This window comes from Osmerus mordax, chromosome 3 (assembly GCF_038355195.1).
Source record: "Osmerus mordax isolate fOsmMor3 chromosome 3, fOsmMor3.pri, whole genome shotgun sequence".
Lineage (NCBI taxonomy): Eukaryota > Metazoa > Chordata > Actinopteri > Osmeriformes > Osmeridae > Osmerus > Osmerus mordax.
In genome coordinates, this window is record NC_090052.1 from 4788917 (window position 1) to 4806403 (window position 17487).

At 53.3% G+C, this 17487-nt stretch overlaps 1 protein-coding gene across 3 annotated transcripts in view; it reads right to left on the minus strand.

Annotated features, from left to right (window-relative positions):
- Positions 1-3501: 3501 nt before the first annotated feature.
- mrtfaa (myocardin related transcription factor Aa) overlaps positions 3502-17487 on the minus strand; it is a 29241-nt gene continuing 15255 nt past the window's right edge. For 2 of the 3 annotated variants that reach the window (XM_067233003.1, XM_067233005.1), the window contains 16 exons: positions 16939-17004; positions 12141-12196; positions 11933-12008; positions 11465-11626; positions 9990-10156; positions 9746-9880; positions 9230-9483; positions 8322-8505; positions 7728-8120; positions 6516-7568; positions 6186-6383; positions 5963-6082; positions 5463-5609; positions 5137-5226; positions 4965-5022; positions 3502-4864 (listed from right to left, as the gene is read on the minus strand). In XM_067233003.1, coding sequence (XP_067089104.1) covers positions 4293-4864; positions 4965-5022; positions 5137-5226; positions 5463-5609; positions 5963-6082; positions 6186-6383; positions 6516-7568; positions 7728-8120; positions 8322-8505; positions 9230-9483; positions 9746-9880; positions 9990-10156; positions 11465-11626; positions 11933-12008; positions 12141-12196; positions 16939-17004 — 3731 coding nt within the window. In that variant the 3' untranslated portion in view covers positions 3502-4292. Of the gene's footprint in view, positions 4865-4964; positions 5023-5136; positions 5227-5462; positions 5610-5962; positions 6083-6185; positions 6384-6515; positions 7569-7727; positions 8121-8321; positions 8506-9229; positions 9484-9745; positions 9881-9989; positions 10157-11464; positions 11627-11932; positions 12009-12140; positions 12197-16938; positions 17005-17120; positions 17250-17487 lie in introns of those variants that run through there. The other variant, XM_067233006.1, reaches the window with a different exon arrangement.

Consider the following 17487-nt stretch of genomic DNA (forward strand, 5'->3'; position numbering starts at 1 on the left):
CCCAGAAGAGGAGGTTTGGGACAGGCAACAGTCTAGCACTGCAGCGGGTGGTGAGAGAGAGGTGTGTGCTTGTGGTCGGGGGCGGACTGCGGAGATTAAGGACATGAAGATGTGGAAACCAAACACACACACACACGTACACACACTCGCATACACACACACACGCTGATGCAGCGACCCACATACATATGCTCATTCCATCTCGCTCACCCCCTTTCCTCATTTCTTGTAACACTGCTACACACTCACACACACACACACACACACTCACACTCACACACCACTCTGCAAGCCTGGCCAGCGACAGCTCCATCAATCTGGTTGGCTCACGGTCTGCACACGGCAGCTGTCAGCGCACAAGGCAGGGAGGTTGCAGGCTGCGCAGACAGGTTTAAGAAGCGGAGGGGGGGGGGGAGAAAGAGAGAAAGAGAGAGAGAGAAAGCGTGTGTGTGCGTCGGCAAGATAGGGAGGAGAAGGGACGGCTGCGAGCAGACACGGGTCGAGATGTTTGGCATGTGCAGGCGCCATGCTTCAAGTGCCACAACAACTCACAGCAGCAGCCTTCCTTATGGACACTCACACACACACGCACACCCGTCATCTCTCTCCCCCGCACACGGTCAGCCAAGACCAGGCGTAATGGCGTGTGTATGGCTGAACACCGACCACCTGTCCTCTGAGAGCTGAAGAGAGAGATTGACCAGAGACCACAGTACATTAGACGGATGGGCTTCATCGATCTCTCCATCCACCGTTTACTAAACTCAATTAACCCTTCCAGAGAAGGCGGCAGCACCCGCCGTGCCACAGAGACTCCTCTGGAGGGACATCATGTGCACTGGAACCCTACTCAGGGGCCACACCACAGCCTGCTGGTGGGAGAGGGTACTACAGGTTAGGGATCTCTTAAAAAATCTGTCTCATCAATCAAGCAATTTTGCCACATTTATTTTAGAACCTCACTTTTTATGATCAAAGTGTCAACCGGCTGGTTGTCATCTGTCAAAGTCGTTTCAACGTGATTGCCTCAATCTCCCCCCCCCCCCCCCCCCCCGGCCCCAGAAACAAGGGCAGGTATTTTAGAGAGAAAGGAATTCTGACCACTTCATAAATCGGTGGCGACCCCGATCAATACGTCTGGTTTAAGAGGGCGCTGTACGTGATTGGCCGGTGGGTGGTGCAGGTCCGTGGTGTGGATGGGGAGGGAGGGAGGGGGGGGGGGGGGCAGGGGGGTGGGAGGGGGGGGTTGGTGGAGACAGGCCATAAAGCCTGATGGATTTACCCACAGCACAAAATTAATTAAACGTAGAGGAAGAGATTCATTGCGATTGGACACATCCGTAATGACTGGAAAGACATTTGGGGTGGTGGTGATCGGGGGGAGCGGAGGGCGGGGGGGATCTGAGGAGAGCAAGGGTACAGTAGAAGACGAGGGGTGTCGGGAGCTGGGAGGAGGGGGGGGAGGGTTGGCTCTTTAGCTAGGCATTTAATTAGCCCTCAGAATGTGAGTACTTCACTCACCCCCCCACCCTCCCCCCCACCACCACCATCCCGGCTGACAAACCAGCACTCTCCATTGTTGCTACCGAGAGCCTGGGAAGAGGGCAGCGTGATGGATTACAGAGGGAGACCAGAGAAAGTACAAGCTTCCACAGATTAACTTTGCTAATTGGGCAGAAAGCGTCCTTCACTTTCCCACAGTTTTCCGCCCAGGCGCTGAGATGGTTAGTTAAGCTGAAGGAACGGCACAAACCCCACAGAGCCCACGAGGGCTCGGCCCGCTTCTGAACATGGGCACGCTCCCTCGTCGGCGTAGCCCCGACGCAGCTTCTCGTCCGACTCTGTCTAAATAAAAACACACGACTAACCAGCGTTATCCAATCTTTTATTTCTTTACATTTGTCATCATTCGCTTCTCTAAAAAAACGAGAAAATGTGATGCAACGTCCAAATATGCATAAAGCCCCGCCGGTCGTCCCCCCCCTCCTTCTCCCCCTGCCCCCGCACCTTCCATCATAGCACCCAGTCCATGGTTGTCATCACAACACCAGGCCTGGGTCAAGTACTGGAAGATATTCTTTTATTTACCTCACAGTTAAATTGGATTTTTCCTTTATCTGATTGTAGTGGGAGACACCAAGTGCACTGCCAGCATGGAGGTCATTTTTCTATATTGGTTACAGTTCTCGGTAATGATGAGGGGCTCTGAGGATGGGGGTCAAGAGTTGACGAGGACACTGTCTCCTCCGCCATCTCACAAACACTCGCACGCGCAAAATTGCACGTGGCATCTGAAAGTATATTATAAGCGGGATAGGAAACAAACGTTGAAAATTCAAATTCAAACAAGCGAGCTTTGCACAACATTTGCTTTTGAGTGTGTGTGTGTGTGTGAGAGTTTATATAAGCAGCATGTGCCACTATGTGTATCTGCGTGTGCGGTAACGTGCATCTTCAAGGCCGTGCAAATGGGTTTGTAGAATCTCAATACAGACTTTTGACTGAAGTTAAATGCTCTCACAGTAAGCTTGCACAGCGTGCTCCATTGACGGAAAAACTGTCAAAAGAAGGAAATAAACCACTAATGTGCATTATAATATATTTTCAGTGTCCAAACTAGTATTTTACAGTATTACAAGACATAAGTAGGGAGACATTGCATAAAACACACTCTCCCTGTTGGCAAATGTACTGATACAGTACATTACAGTTTAGCAAGAAGAACAATAAAACAGACCCTAACTTTAAGGACTTTTAAACATGAATGATAAGAACACAGCATCCACCAATGCAGTGACAATGTCAGTGGGCATTGCCGTGCTAACCACGGCTTCTGTAAGTGTGTGAGGGCTTCAAACTGTCCCCCACTGACGGGATAGGAAACACACATTTCTATGCCCTTCGTTGTGTAGTTTGAGTCAAATGCAACCAACCTTTTCACGATTGACATACAGTATCCTTGCCGTAACAATACAGTATAAAGTATGTTTATACAGTGTGTGAATATGTGCTGCCTGTGATAGTTGTATGATAATGTCTGGAAGCCAATGGATGGCAGTGTGCTCTCGGTAGCTGTAATACTTCCATTGATTATTGGCTGATTATTTTACTGTCAAACGCAGTAAAAAAAACAATCCCATGTGCATTTTGATGCAACAAAGCTGTATTAACAAACTTTGAAATTAAGACTCAAGTTTCTTCCAAAACATGAAATCATGTTTCATGGCATCTTAAAATATATCCCACTTAATTCCCCAAATAATGTACCGATAATATCTATTAAAAATGTCAAAACTCAGGAGATAACACTATCTGTGCATCTTACAGAGCCTCCCTCCCCACCCCACCCTCCCCTCCCCACCCTCCCCTCCCCACCCCACCCTCCCCAGCCTCCCCTCCCCACCCTCCCCTCCCCACCCCACCCTCCCCAGCCTCCCCTCCCCAGCCTCCATTCCCCAGCCTCCCCTCCCCAGCCTCCCCTCCCCAGCCTCCCCTCCCCAGCCAATGGCTCCTTCTACAGTCCTCCCTCAGAGCTATGGTCTCCAGACTGCTACACCAGGGTCCTGTTCTGACACACAAGCCTATGAAGCCAAGCGACAGCAGGATGTTTGAGGCATCATATCTGACCACCGGTGCTCTGGTAGCTGTGGCCTGTAGGTCTGGCTTTGTTCTGGCTCTGTCTATCGACACCTTTAAAAAGTAGGACGCAATTCGAGCACATTCAGGTAATGACTTGGCCGTCTTTCAACCACGGCAATTAAAAAATATCACGGTTCATGGTATGCAGCAAACCTGTCAACAGGCCCTGAATTCAACACCAGATCAAAGCTTGTTCCCCATGACAGCCAATCAGACACAAGGTTTGTAACAAAGGTACTTGTGTAAGCTCAGGGAAAGGGGCTGGCTTTATACTGGAGGAAGTGAGAGCACACACACACACACACAAGGCAATCAGTGTGTGTTTCTTCGTATGAGTACGTGTGTGTGAGACAGAGCTCAGTGTTCTGTACATTCCAACACACCAGTGTGTGTTTGCTGCGTGAAAGTGAAAACAAGGAAGTCTAACAAAAATATAACAGTAGCAGGCTCCGTATCTGCAACCTCAGGTCTACCCAGAAGCACTTCATCTGAATACATAGCTTCCACAGTTCTGGACCGGTACTGTTTATCCCTCACAGGACCTGTAGATGTCCCAGATTTTGTCGCCATTCGGGGAAGATAAATCAAGCGCACCCTAAGTGTGTGACAGTGTTTGTATAAAGTACTTGAGGCCAGCAGCTGCTCTCTCTGGGCTATAAGCAGGAGTCCCAGTGGAGCTGCAGGTCGGAGCCATCCAGGAAGTCTGTGGAGAAGACACTGGGGGGCCCAAGAGGGGCCAAGCTGGGGGCATTGCTGCCCCCTCCTCCCATGGTGATGTCCAGCCAGTCCATGCTGTCCAGGGCCTGCTCTCCAAAGTCCAGGTTGGGGGGGTTGGGGTGGTAGCCCAGCTCATAGGTGTCCATAGGGGAGGGGGAGGTCGGGTGGTCCAAGATGCTGGGGGTGCTCAACATTTGGCTGTGGAGGTCGTCAATCAAGGTCAAAGGGCAGCCAGGCTCCACCCCTAGAAGGGGCTTGCCGGTCGTGCTCTCCAGGAAGTCCTCCAGACGTCCGCTTCCTGGGCGGCTAACGTCTTCTTGCTCTGTGGTGGGTGGCACCTGGTGCCCCTCCTCCGTCGGGGCCTGTGGCGGGGGGGTCTCCGGGTCGGGGGGGGAGGGGGGAGGGAGATGGAGCTGCAGGGGGGAGGAGGAAGGGGAGGAGGCCGGAGTGTTGGCCCGGAGGTGGGCCAGAGAGGGGTCCGGCGCCGGCTTGAAAGTGGCGGAGATTTCTGGTAAACGAGAGATTGATGGAGAGCGTTATTCAAACGACAAGGGGGAGGACAAGGACAGCAGAGTCAATGGACCATGTTTGCGGGCTCCGTCTCTTACCTCCCGTCTGGATGAGGATGTCGAACAGGTCGTCCATGTGCTGGGTGGAGCCATGCTCCTGTGAGCGGGAAGGACACATGGTTAGTTTGCAGTTGACCTGAATGGGCCCCCTGGCCAGGTGAACCTGGACACCAAACGATAACTCGAATGGCTGTGGTGAACACTTGGCTACCTTGTCATCCGGAGAGGAGGGGCAGGTCTTGATGGCGTCAGGGGAGGGGGGGCTGAAGAGGGCATGCTGGTCCAGATCAGAACACTCCTCCTGACAGAAGGGAATGGGACAGTTGGTTCTTCGGTTCGCGTACACATTATATTCCTTCACAAACTACGTCGAATCAGTCAGTCCTGCCCTGTCATTATGGCTTTGCCACCCAGTACTAAAGTAACTGCGGTCCCATAGATTTGGTACAACAAGCTGTCCAAAGAGTTAGAAGACCCAGCCTAAAAGTATCGTTCTGTTAGCTAGTATGCTAGTAGTTCCATGACAAGTTAGCATACCTTCAGAGCTGGCGAAGGCGGGACATCTTTCCCTGAGGGGGCTGAGTCCTCATCCAGGAAGAAAGGCTGGAGATTGGGCGGGGCGGAGAACGAGAGAGCCACCCCTTGCGAGTTGTTGGTCGACACCCGAAGCCCCGCCTTCTGTCCCTGCCCCAAACCAGAAATTAATCTCAATTAGCTTCCGTGCAAATGAACCAGAGGCCTCGGTGCTCGGGCTACCAATATAAATCACTGTGATGAGGACTGTCGTTGGGTTAATTAGCATAATAATGAACCATATGACATGACAGCAGTCAATGGGTCTTATCAAGGATGCTGTCTGTGTCGCCGTTCACTGTCTACATCATTAATTTATATAGTCCTTCGTTATTGGACCCGTTGGAGTCACCCTGGATTAATTGGAACATTAGAGAACATGCATTCACCAGCAGGACAGGTCTTCATTGACCTCTCAGTCTCATGACAGGGAGGAGACGTGAACTTCGTGACCTCCAGCTCACCTTTCTGGTTGGCTGTTTCCCAAGGCCTGATGTGGTGCTCCTCGGTTTTGATTTGGTGTCAGTGCTCGACGGCAGAGGAGGGGATTGGCTAGGCAGCTTGGTGGGAGGGGACGGTAGTGTCTGGTGGAAGAGAAGATAGCGATGAGAGATACAACTTAAGAGACAGCAAATGACAAGACCGAGGGCATGAGAGTGTAGAAGGCGGGTGGACCCGGCCACGTACCTGCAACTTGACATGATTGTCCAGCTTCCCCTGAGGGGCGTCACTTCCTTGGTTCTCAGTGGTGTGATTGGTCAGTGCAATGAGGAAGTGGTTGCCGTTGCTGTCGGTCACCAGGGTTGGGGTGGAGTGTGTCTTGAGGAGGTCTAGAGGGAAGGAAGAGCTGCTCCCAGTCTGCTGGTTTAGGAACACCTGGGATATCTGAAGATGAGATACATTGAAGAACAGTCAGGCTTTGAGTAAGGGGTGGTGAACAAAAAAAAACACTACTGGAAATGACCAGACCAGAGGGTTGACTCAAGGCCCAAGTTGTAGACTGGACGGTGTACCGACCTGTTGTGACTGGAGCAGTTGTTGTTGTTCTGGCTGCTGTAAGTGCATCTCCTGTTTAGTCTGCAACAACTGTTGCTGCTTCGACTGTGGCTGTTGCTGCAGCTTCAGCTGTATAAGCTGTTGCGACTGTTGCTGCTGCTTCAGCTGTATTAGCTGTTGCTGTTGTTGCGACTGTTGCTGCTGCTTCAGCTGTATTAGCTGTTGGGACTGTTGGGACTGCTTTGTCTGTATCTGTTGCTGGGTCTGCTTGAGCAGCAGTTGTTGCTGCTGCTGCTGTTTGAGCTGCTGTTTGTGGGACTTCTTCTTCCTCTGCTGAGAGCGCCTCTGGAGGTTCTGCAGGTTCTCCAGCTGGTTCTGCCGGTTCTGCTGCTGCTGCAGCAGCAGCTGCTGCAGGGCCTGCTGCTGGGCGGCCTGCAGCTCACCGAGCTGCAGCGCCGTCTGCTGCAGACGCAGCTCCTCCAGCCGCCTCTGGCTCTGCAGGATCACGTGCTCCGGCTTCACCTGCACGTGCTTGGGGGCTGCCTCGTCGGGCGCGGGGCGGAACTGCCTCTGGCTCTCCGTCAGCACGGACTCGGGGGCGGCCTCGTCCGGGTCGCTGGCTTCCTCCTTGATGGTGACCTTTCCGACCTCCACGGGGAGCGGCGGGGGAGGGGGCGGAGGCGGGGGACGGACGGGGCAGGAGGAGGAAGAGATGATGGGGAGGTCTGGCGGCTCCTCTTTCACACGGACCAGGACCACGGCCTCCCCTCCTCCTCCCCCTACTCCGCCTCCTCTCTTCCCCTGCTCCAGCTGGCAGCGCAGGGTCTCCACCAGCCTCTGCTTCTGCCTCAGCATGCGAGTCAGCTCCTCGATCTGCTTGTCCTTCTCCTGCAGCATCTGGTCCTTGTCGAGAGGGGGCGCCAGTCTGCCCGCGGGGCCGGGCCGGGGCCGGGGCTTGGGCAGGGCGAGGCAGGAGAAGTGGCAGGAGGAGGGGGTGGAGGGGGTCTCTTCCTTGATGGTGACGGGGGGCTGGGGGGAGGGCTGGAGGCTGAGCTGAGTGAGGGGGGAACTCACCTGAGAAGAAACAGGCATGAAAACAGGAATTTAATGAATGAGGTACAGTATAGTATTATTTTACTAGTAACCATCACCATCACAATTTTCTTTTCTAATCATGTTCCTCATCGATATCATCAACTCGGAAAACTCAATCGCCCTGGACAGTGGACCCACCATCTCCCCGAAGGTGTCCGCGTTATAGCTGGTGTCGCCTGGGCTCATGGCGGCGGCCGAGCGGTCGGAGGGCGCGGGGGACAGTGGGGGGGAGGAGCCGGGGCTGCCAAAGTGCATCACGTGATGGGGCGCCGTGGCGGCGAACGGGACGCCTGTTACCCGGGTGCCGCTCTCTGCCGCCTGGTGCAGGACGGAGGAGGACGGCTTCTGTTGCTTGTGAGACAGGTTGGTTCTGGACGAGGCGGCCCCTGGCCACGGGGCTCCCCCTGCTGGTGGCGCCGGAGCACTGCCTCCGTTCAGCTCCTGGTAGTTCCTGAGGCGCTCGATGAGGTCGTTCTTGGTGCCTGAGACCGGCAGGCTCCTCATCTTCAGCTCCGCCTTCAGCTCCGCCACCTGGGGAGAGGAGGGCGGCGCGGGCGGGAGGGGAAACGGGAGTCAAAATAAGGGGATTGAATGAGCCGTCGGTTTCCTGCCGTTGTCACGGCAGTGGACCAATTGTGCAATGTTCTCTTTCCGTATAGATGTGAGCTTCTATGTCGATATACTGAGCCTGTACGTAGGTAACTCCATATAATTCCTCTCGTTCTCACTGACCTTCATTTCATCCAGGTTTGGAGGTAAAGACGTTGGCTTGGCCCCGCCTGCGAGAGAGACATTTGGACGGTTTGGAGCACTCTGATTGGACGGGGTTGATGAGGGGGCGGAGGCAGTGCGAGAGGCGGTGGGGCCAGTGGAGGAGGCGGGGGTGGCAGAGGGAGGCTGCTGTTGATCTGACAGTCTGGAGAGAGGTGGACAGGGATGAGACAACGTTGCAATGCACTGCGACTAGTGTTGTCCCCGCATACACACACTCGCTCTACACACAAACGACACGCACACAAAAAAGCACACACACACTCTACACGTTTAGTCATTTAGCAGACACTCTTATCCAGAGCGACTTACAGTAAGTACAGGGACATCCCCCCCGAGGTAAGTAGGGTGAAGTGCCTTGCCCAAGGACACAACGTAATTTGGCACGGCCGGGAATCGAACTCGCAACCTTCTGATTAATAGCCCGATTCCCTAACCGCTCAGACATCTGACCCCACTACACACACACACACTCAAACTGCACGCAAACAAACTACACCTATCCACATACACCCACAAACTACACACACACTCTACACACACACACACTAAACACAACCACACAGAAACTACACACTCTACACACAAACAGGGAGTCAGATGGCTGAGTAGTTAGGGAATCGGGCTAGTAATCAGAAGGTTTCTAGTTCAATTCCCGGCTATGCCAACCAAATTATGTTGTGTCCTTGGGCAAGGCACTTCACCCTACTTGCCTTGGGGGGAATGTCCCTGTACTTACTGTAAGTCGCTCTGGATAAGAGCGTCTGCTAAATGACAAAATGTAAATGTAAACTACACACAGACAAACTACACACACACACACACACACTACACCCACCCACGTACACGACACACACAGCCTGTCTTACTTGGGTGGAGCGGGCAGGATGGTGTGGTAGTTGTAGTGCTGCTGCTGCTGGTTGATGATCTGCAGCTGCAGGAAGAGCTGCTGCTGCTGCAGGATCTTGGCGTAGGACGAGTCCAGCTGGGGGGGCGGCTCCCGCTCGGCCTTCTGGTCCGGGGGGATGTACTGGTGGTACTTGAGCTTCTTCACCTTGGGCTTGGTGTCCTTAGCCTTCTTAGGGCGCTGGGGGGGGCGGTCGGAGTTCGACTTGGAGTGGGACTGGAGAGAGTGACCGGGGAGGGGGTGTGTGCGTGGGGGGAGGGGGGAGAGAGGGGATGTGTGTGTGGGGGGGGGGAGGGGGAGGGGGGAGAGAGGGGATGTGTGTGTGTGTTGGGGGGGGGACCAGGGAGGGGGAGAGAGGGGAGAGAGGGAGTGTGTGTGGGTGGAGGGGGTGGGAGGGGGTTGAAGGAAGAAGTGGTCAGCGGGAGGTTGTCTGAAGAGAGAGGGAGAGACCTGGTTGGCTGTGCTGACAGTCACTCACCTTTGTCTGAGCTGGTGGGGTCCTTTGAGCTGCGAGAGCAGCAGTCCCATTGGTCAACTTCATGGCCTGGGCGGGGCCAGAGACCGGAGGAAGAGGAGGAGGAGGAGGAGGAAGGGGTGGCACCTGGTTGAGAAACTGAAAAGACAAACGGCCCCTTTAATGGAAACGCTTACGTGAAGGTCATTTGTGATTTCAGTAGATCTCAGTAGGTCTCTCAATGATTTTTTTCTGAGCAATTTGGTACCTGCGTGGGGGAGGGGTTACTGTTTCCTCCCAGGGTGTCGGTCGGGGAGGGTAGAGGGCCCGCCCCCAGCGGAGAATCCTGGCCAATGAGCTGATCAGGAGACAGAGCGTCACTGCTGTCCTCCTCAAATGACGAGCTCTCCCCCGCCACCTTAGGGAAGTCCGTCTCTGAAAGAAGAGAAGAGAAAGGGAGGAAGTTCATCCAAATTCATGACCACAAACGAGGAACATATCGTCCTCCCCCGGTAGACTCCTGTCTGCCAGCATCAACTGTCTCTCTACCAACCATCTATCTGTCTGTTTGTTCCTGTCTGCCTCTCTGTCTATCACTCTCTCTCTCTCTCTCTCTCTCTCTCTCTGTCTGTCTGTCTCTCTGCCTGCCTGTCATTCTGTCTACCTGTGTCCCTGTAGCCCCAGCAGTGGCAGGTGTGCCGGGAGCCTCGGCCCCCGCTGTCTGTGTGCTGGGCAGGTAGCTGGGTCCTCCGCAGGCCTGTGATCAAGACCATGATTGATGATGTATTTAGTGACGGGAGCCAGTCTGAGCACTCGGAGAATCCCGCTGCTGCCTGTTCATTTCCCATCAGCAGGAGATGATGAAGAACCGCCACGGGGCTGATTAATACCCTGCCAGCCCCAAACCACCGCTCCCCCCCCTCCCTGCGTGTGCGCGTGTGGGTACACCCCGGCGTACGTGCGCGTGGGTCTCTGTGTTCCTGTGTGCGTGTTTGTGTCAGAGTGTTTAGGTGTGCGTATGAGTGAGTGTGTGTGTATGTGTCTGTGTGTATGACAGTGTGTGTGTGTTTGCGCATGTCTCTGTGTGTGTGCGTTTGTGTGAGAGTATTTGTGTGTGTATTAGTGCGTGTGTGTGTGTGGCGTGTGGAGAGCAGCATGACTAGGTCACATCCCTGCTCTCTCAGGATATTACCTGCTGTAATTTGATTGTGGTTATTAAGGCCCTTCGACAGCCAGGCGCCCCCCCCCCCCCCCCCCCGGAGGGGCGGGCATGTTGGATTTTGCAGGGCAGGGTTTACCCTCATCTCACCATCCATCAATCGCCGACCCACCCACCCCCCGTCCCCCCGTCCCCCCCGTCCTCCCGTCCCCGTCCCCGTCCCCGTAATTGCTGGGGCGTACAGTGACTGCAATCGCGGTACTTTCTGCTCTCTTTAAGTTACGTGAGGAGGTTGTCAAACAGAAGGTTTACAGGGAAGCCGACCTGGGCACTCTGGATTGATGTGCGTCGACACAATTTGGAGGGGATTTGTGTGTGTTTATGTTCGGGAGTATGTTTTGACTTTGTACGATGCTAGTTGGAGGCGTCCAGGGCTTCAGCTAACAGGCTAGCTTGAGGCTGCCGTAGTTATGAAGCAGTAACAACCCTTTATTGTAACAGTACTTGATGGTGCTGTAGTATTTATAACAGTGATAGCAGTTATAACCTAGTTATAACCTTCCAACAGGAGTGTATGATGTTACCTATGATGGCCTGCTTGAGACTGCTGTGGACAGGCAGGATGTTCTTGTGGATCAGCTCCATGGGACCCGGCCGGTGGGAGATCTTATCGTTGAGGTCGTCTGCCAGACGGGCTCTCTTCAGCTGCAGCTGCTTGGCCTGCAGGGACGGTTCTGCAGACGTCTCTACATCCACACACACACATAACACACACACACACACACATACAGAACCCCACATACACAGAACACCAGATACACAGAACACCAGATACACAGAACACCACAAACACACACACACACACACGCAGACACGCCCCCCCCAACACACACACACACAAACACACACACAGAACATTAGACATACTAGAAGCGCAGGACCAAAGATAGTTGGTGACCAAGAGGAAATGGTAACTTGAGAGTTTGGATTTTGGAGGTGCCAAGTCAGCCTTCCCTGGGGTGAGGATAGGGGGCGCTGTGTCTGAAACTCACCTTCCAGGATGTGCATCCTGACCAGCTCCGCCCTCTCAGGCCGACTTCGGATCTTCCTCTTCAGATAGTCTTCAGTCTAGATGGGGGGGGGGCAGGAAGTAGAGAGACAGGACAGTGGGGAAGGGGAGGCGGGCGAGGTTTAAAGAGAGTTCAGCAGAGGAGATGGGAGATGGAGAGACAGAGACGGGCATTCTGGGAGGAGACTCACCCGTGCTCGCTCTAAACTACGTCTCTGTTCGTGGAAGGCGGCCGGACTTTTCAGCGCTGGTGTGGAGGGAGAGAGACAAAGAGAGAGGGAGAGACAGAGAGAGGGAGAGAGAAAGAGAGAGAGAGCATAGAGAGGGAAAGAGAGGATGAGAGAGAGAGATCAAAGGGGGCCGTTAACGGGATGGAGTGTACAGATGTTGAATCGGGAACATGTTCAGCATGCAGAAGGAGAAGTCCTTGGGGTTCAGTGCGGAGGCAGGACGACTCACCATCTCTCTCTGCTCTCCCTCCCCACACAGAAGTGAGTGGCTGGTGGCCTGTAGCCAGCACAGCATAAACCCAACCATACCTCAGCATAGCTAGCAGCATAGCTATAGTCATAAAGCCATCCTCTGCAGTGACCATATCATTCAATGGCTGAATGCACCACCCATTACCAAACAGCACGTCATTACAATGCGTGTGTGTGCGTGTGTTCATGCAGGTGTGTGTGTGCGCGCATTTAATGGAATGCCAACTTCAAAGCGTTCTACTCTAACACGTTTTCCACTGAGGGTGCAGAACTGGGAAGCAGCCTCTGGCTACAGAACTGTTTAACTCCACAGTTAAACAGGCAAAGCAGTCTGACTCTTGACAAACTGGGCTGTTTAACCCAAACGCGACACATTACTACGGCGTGGCCTCGAAAACGGGGCCTCAAGTTGGCATTTGTGGGCTCCCAGCCATGGACTGAGCAGGTGGAGGTCGATGACGGCAGCTCGTGCTGTCAGCATCCTGTCAATGCGGCGCTTCCTCTGCGTCTGAGGTTGTGGCAACAAGTGCTTTTGTTCGCAGACACCTCTGATCTCTCGTTTTCAAAACCGGGAGACTTGCAAGGTGGAACTGAGGCTTCCCCCACCTACACACCTTCTCTGTCTGCAGAGGAGCGACAAGCTAACCTCCATTAGAGTCTGTGTCCTCTTATTGAGACAGCAGGAGTAGAGGAAATATAGACAGAGAGAAAGAGTGTGTGTGTGTGTGAAAGAGAGAGAGACAGAAAGAGAGGGAGAGAAATCCAAGGAGAGAAAGGGCCAGAGAGAGAGAGAGAGAGAGAAGGCCAGAGAGAGAGAGAGAAAGAAAGAGAAAGCGACGGCGATAAGAGAGAGACACCGTGAAAGAGAGACAGAGAGATAAAGAGACAGTACGCTAAACCAACATTGTCACTAACACGTCAGGCCCCTGCTCCCTCCCGCCCCACCAGAGAGGTGACCTGGCGGGTCAGTTGGCCGCAGGCCAGGCTCGCGGTCCAGACTCAAGCCTCAGTGCACCCCGCTGAGCATCAGCACATCACTCCTACCCCCCTGGGCAGAGGGAGAGGAGGGGGGAGTGAAGGGGGTAGGTGGCCTCCACAGGCGGGGTCGAGAGGGCCTGTCAGTCAGCCCGGTGGGGGGGGGGGGGGGGGGTGGGGGTGGGAGGGCGAGGAGAGGGTCAGTGCAAAAAGACCTCTTTATCTGCCTGGGTGCCTGCATTATCATACTGCGGGCCTTCCCCTCCCCCCCACCCGCCCTCAACCCCACCTCCTCGCCCCCCCCCCCCCCCCCCCCCCCACTCCCCCTCCCCACACCCAGCTTCTGCGTAGGGATTATTCTTTGGAGGCAGCTGGACCTGACGCGGAAGAGGAAAGAGAACCGCAGCCATGGGATGGAGGCAGACTGATGTAGGTGCAGTTTGGACGACATCACGGAGCGGCTCCCAACAGCTCGGCACGCTGCCACTCGTTTGGGCTGATGTGTATTTGCGTATGTGTGTTTGTGTGTGTGTTTCCTTCCTCCCTCTGTCTTCCTCCCCCTGATCGAAACCTGCCCTAACAGGCGAAACACACGGGGACCAATCAGAAACCTCACCTGCCTGCTCACTTCCACCAATCGGACACAAGCTGGGACTGGTGTCATACTCTGGGACATTCCATTCATGGGACCTCTTCGATTACAACGTTAACCCTACAGTTTGCCCAATCACTGGCCAACAAGATTGCGACATCACCAGCCTCCTGCACAAAGACTCGGGCAGCTCTCCTGATCCCAGAGCCACACACACACAGCCAGTCCAGAGGGCAATAGGTACCCTAGGAAGAGCGAATGAGCTGTGGTCATGCCTCTCCCATGCTACCACCTGCCCGTGTCAGTATCACGCTTAGCGGTTGGGGCGAAAGAACCGCACACGCAAACGGAACTCTCTCAGCCGCCGCGACTCGCAATGGTCGACGGGTGAGCTAAGCGACAGCCACTTCTGCGAGCTCGGGTGCCCGTGTGTCCTCCCCCGGGGAGGTTTACTATAGGCACAGTGTGTCTTAGGCCTGGTATCACAAACATGTGAGCTTGGGTATCGCTGTGGATGCTTATTATAGCCAAGTATGTCATGCTGGGTGAACCTAACACACCCCAGCACACCACGGCCGCTCAACCGTGCTCACTGGGGGGCTGGCGAGCACACACACACACACACACACATGCACACACATCTACCATGAAGAACAATTCACTCTTTATTACCTCTATTTCACATACAATACAGACCACGTGGTAGGACTGCCATGTGGAAACGTACAAAGACCACTCGCAACAATCATTTGTCTACCAGCCTCTACACTACATTACAACTACACAACACCATACTACACGACAGCTAGCACTACACTATTGTGACAACCCTTGCACAAGCACGAGTGAAGTTGTTATTGGAACGTTAAATGAGCAAGAGACAAAAGAATGTTCCCCCAAAATGGATCCTTCGAGATGGTCTTGTTCTTGAAGTGCAGGAGGGGCCTGGGAGGTCTGGAAGGCCGCCTGGAGAACCCAGAGAAAGCAGCCAGCTTTCATTCAGTCTGCCCACTTAACAACTGAAGCGTATCAGCGTCGTGGACATAATTCATCTGTGTTCCCCCCCCCAAAATGAAAGTGAAGGGGTGGAGCAGGAAGAGGAAGTAAGGCTGGGCAGCGGCATGGAGGGAAAAGGTGGAGAAAAGAGGGAACTGAGGAGGGAGGAGACGGCGAGAGAAGTGGGCGGGGGGGGGGGGGGGGTTGTTGGAGTAAAGACAATAACATCCATCTGCTCCATTTCTACACTTTATCTCCTTTTCAGGCCCACCAAAACAGACATCATCAAGAGGCTCTGGTTGTTGTTCTCGCTTCTGAGTTCTGACTCATACAGAAGACACAATAGCAGGCCCAGGTTGATATGAATCACTGGCCGCGTGCCCAGAGCGGATGAGCAATTCTGGAGGCCTTGACTAGGCCTTACTGAGAACACGACCTGTTGGCCAACCAACTGCCACCTACAACAGGCTTCTGCCATGAAACTGTGTCGATGCTGCTGTCATCTCTGGCTCCACTTGTCTACTGACAAGCCCAGAAGACACCAAAGCTCTGCGCTTCAAAAGAACTTGGTGGAGGAACATGCTGGCTCTTTCTGTGTGTCATACGTGCGAGGAGCTCTAATTGGATTAAATCAAACTGACTTGTTAGCAGCCAGTGTTCCTAATAAAGTACCAGAAAGCTGGAATTGAAGATGACACTGCTCAAATGACGTCTTTCACCGAGCCTGACAAGCAGAACACATACAAACAGTACTCATGCACACACACGACAAAACTCAACAGCGGTCGTCCTTCCGTCAACATAGACAGATAATCATGAACATCTTTTGAAACATGTTGTCTCAAAACGGATGAGGCTGTGGCCTGGTTCAACTCTGGGCTGAATGCTACAGCTGTCTGTCTCTAAAGATAACGCTGGCTTCTTGAGTGTGTGACTTCTCTATGTGACGAGACAAAGTGTGTGTGTGTGTGTGTGTGTGTGTATATATATATTTAGATTTTTATATGTGTATATGTGTGTGCAGTTAAATAAATGTGTTCAATTCCAGGAACGCCAGCATGTATTTATGTATCTACAGTAAACACATTACCTTACCTCCAGCTCGCAGTGCTTCCCCCATAAACAAAGCGGAAAGAGGATTTGAAAGAGAGGAATAGAGAAAGTGAGCTTAGCTGACCGTAAAGAGAAGCAGACAACTTGTAGACAATGCAAAGAAGCGGCGAGCCAAAGTGCTTCTCAGATCTGAGATCTAAGATCTGGGCCAGTACTCATGTAGCTCTCTTCAAACTACTCACTTTAAGGAACTGTTGACTGTCCACGTTTACGGCTGCTCATCTGCTATAAAATAACAGAAGTGTAAAGGATTGAACGTTGGCTCTGCGTCTTGCTCCGGACACACATGCGTTCTGCTGAGATGGCCATGACATCCGTCAGAGTCACAGGGAGAGGAAGGAGCTTCATTCGTCTGGCTTTGAAGCCTGAGACCGGATTTTCTCTGAAATCCAGTCTAGTCCGAGATCGAGTCTACCTCTCTGCTCTGAAGCCAGGCCCTGAGGTGACGGAGAGCAGGCGTAGACGCGCTACACTACCATCCCCGTCTCCCTGCAACCTTCAGCAAAAATGTGCACGGCGATAATATGCGTCATCAAGCTAGCCATTTTCACTCGACCGACTTATATTGTAAACATCAACTATATAGTCGGTATATATATATTCATGTATTTTCACATGTGGACCCTATGTATCCCACAGCCTCTATGTCCACCATGCTCTGCTTTGAACTAAAGGAGACAACAGGTGCAGCCCTAACAGCAACAGTTAGCCCGAGTCTAAAAGGCCATTCCTGGATCCTCTCCATCTAGAAGGATCCGCCAGCCAATAGGGCGGCAGGAGCTGACTGTGCAGGGGAGAGATGTTCAGACAGACGGACGGACGGTTACTTACGTGGCATGATCCCCTGACTGACGAGCTGTTCTCGAGTCCGCCTCTGCTGTAGCTTCATCTGCAGAACTGTGAGAGAGAGAGAGAGAGAGAGAGAGAGAGAGAGAGAGAGGAAGCAGTGTCAGAGAGAACTGTACAAGAGCAACCCAGACAGCACCAAACACCCTACAGTTCCCTGTTCTGACCTTCTTCTTTAGGAAGAAACACAATACAGGTAACAGCCTGCCGCCGTCCACACAGAAGACTGAGAATCACCTATAGGAGAGCGGCCCGAGACAGCAGCCTGAAGCAGACCCTCGTCATGGCTCTCTGTGTTTCTCTCTCATCCTTTCTGTCTGTGTGCGAGTGTCGATACAGAGGTTATCACAGTTGGCAGACTTTGTGACACACACACACACCACTTCCTGTTTCTGGAGGTTTCATAAAACAACAAGGCTTGGTACTCTGCTACTGCAAGTTGATTCAGAATCAGGAAGGCCTGTTCGCTCCAGCAGTGTTTTTGAACTGTGACTCGTGCCTGCAGACGGCGTTTTGCGTTCGATCCAGAGTGAG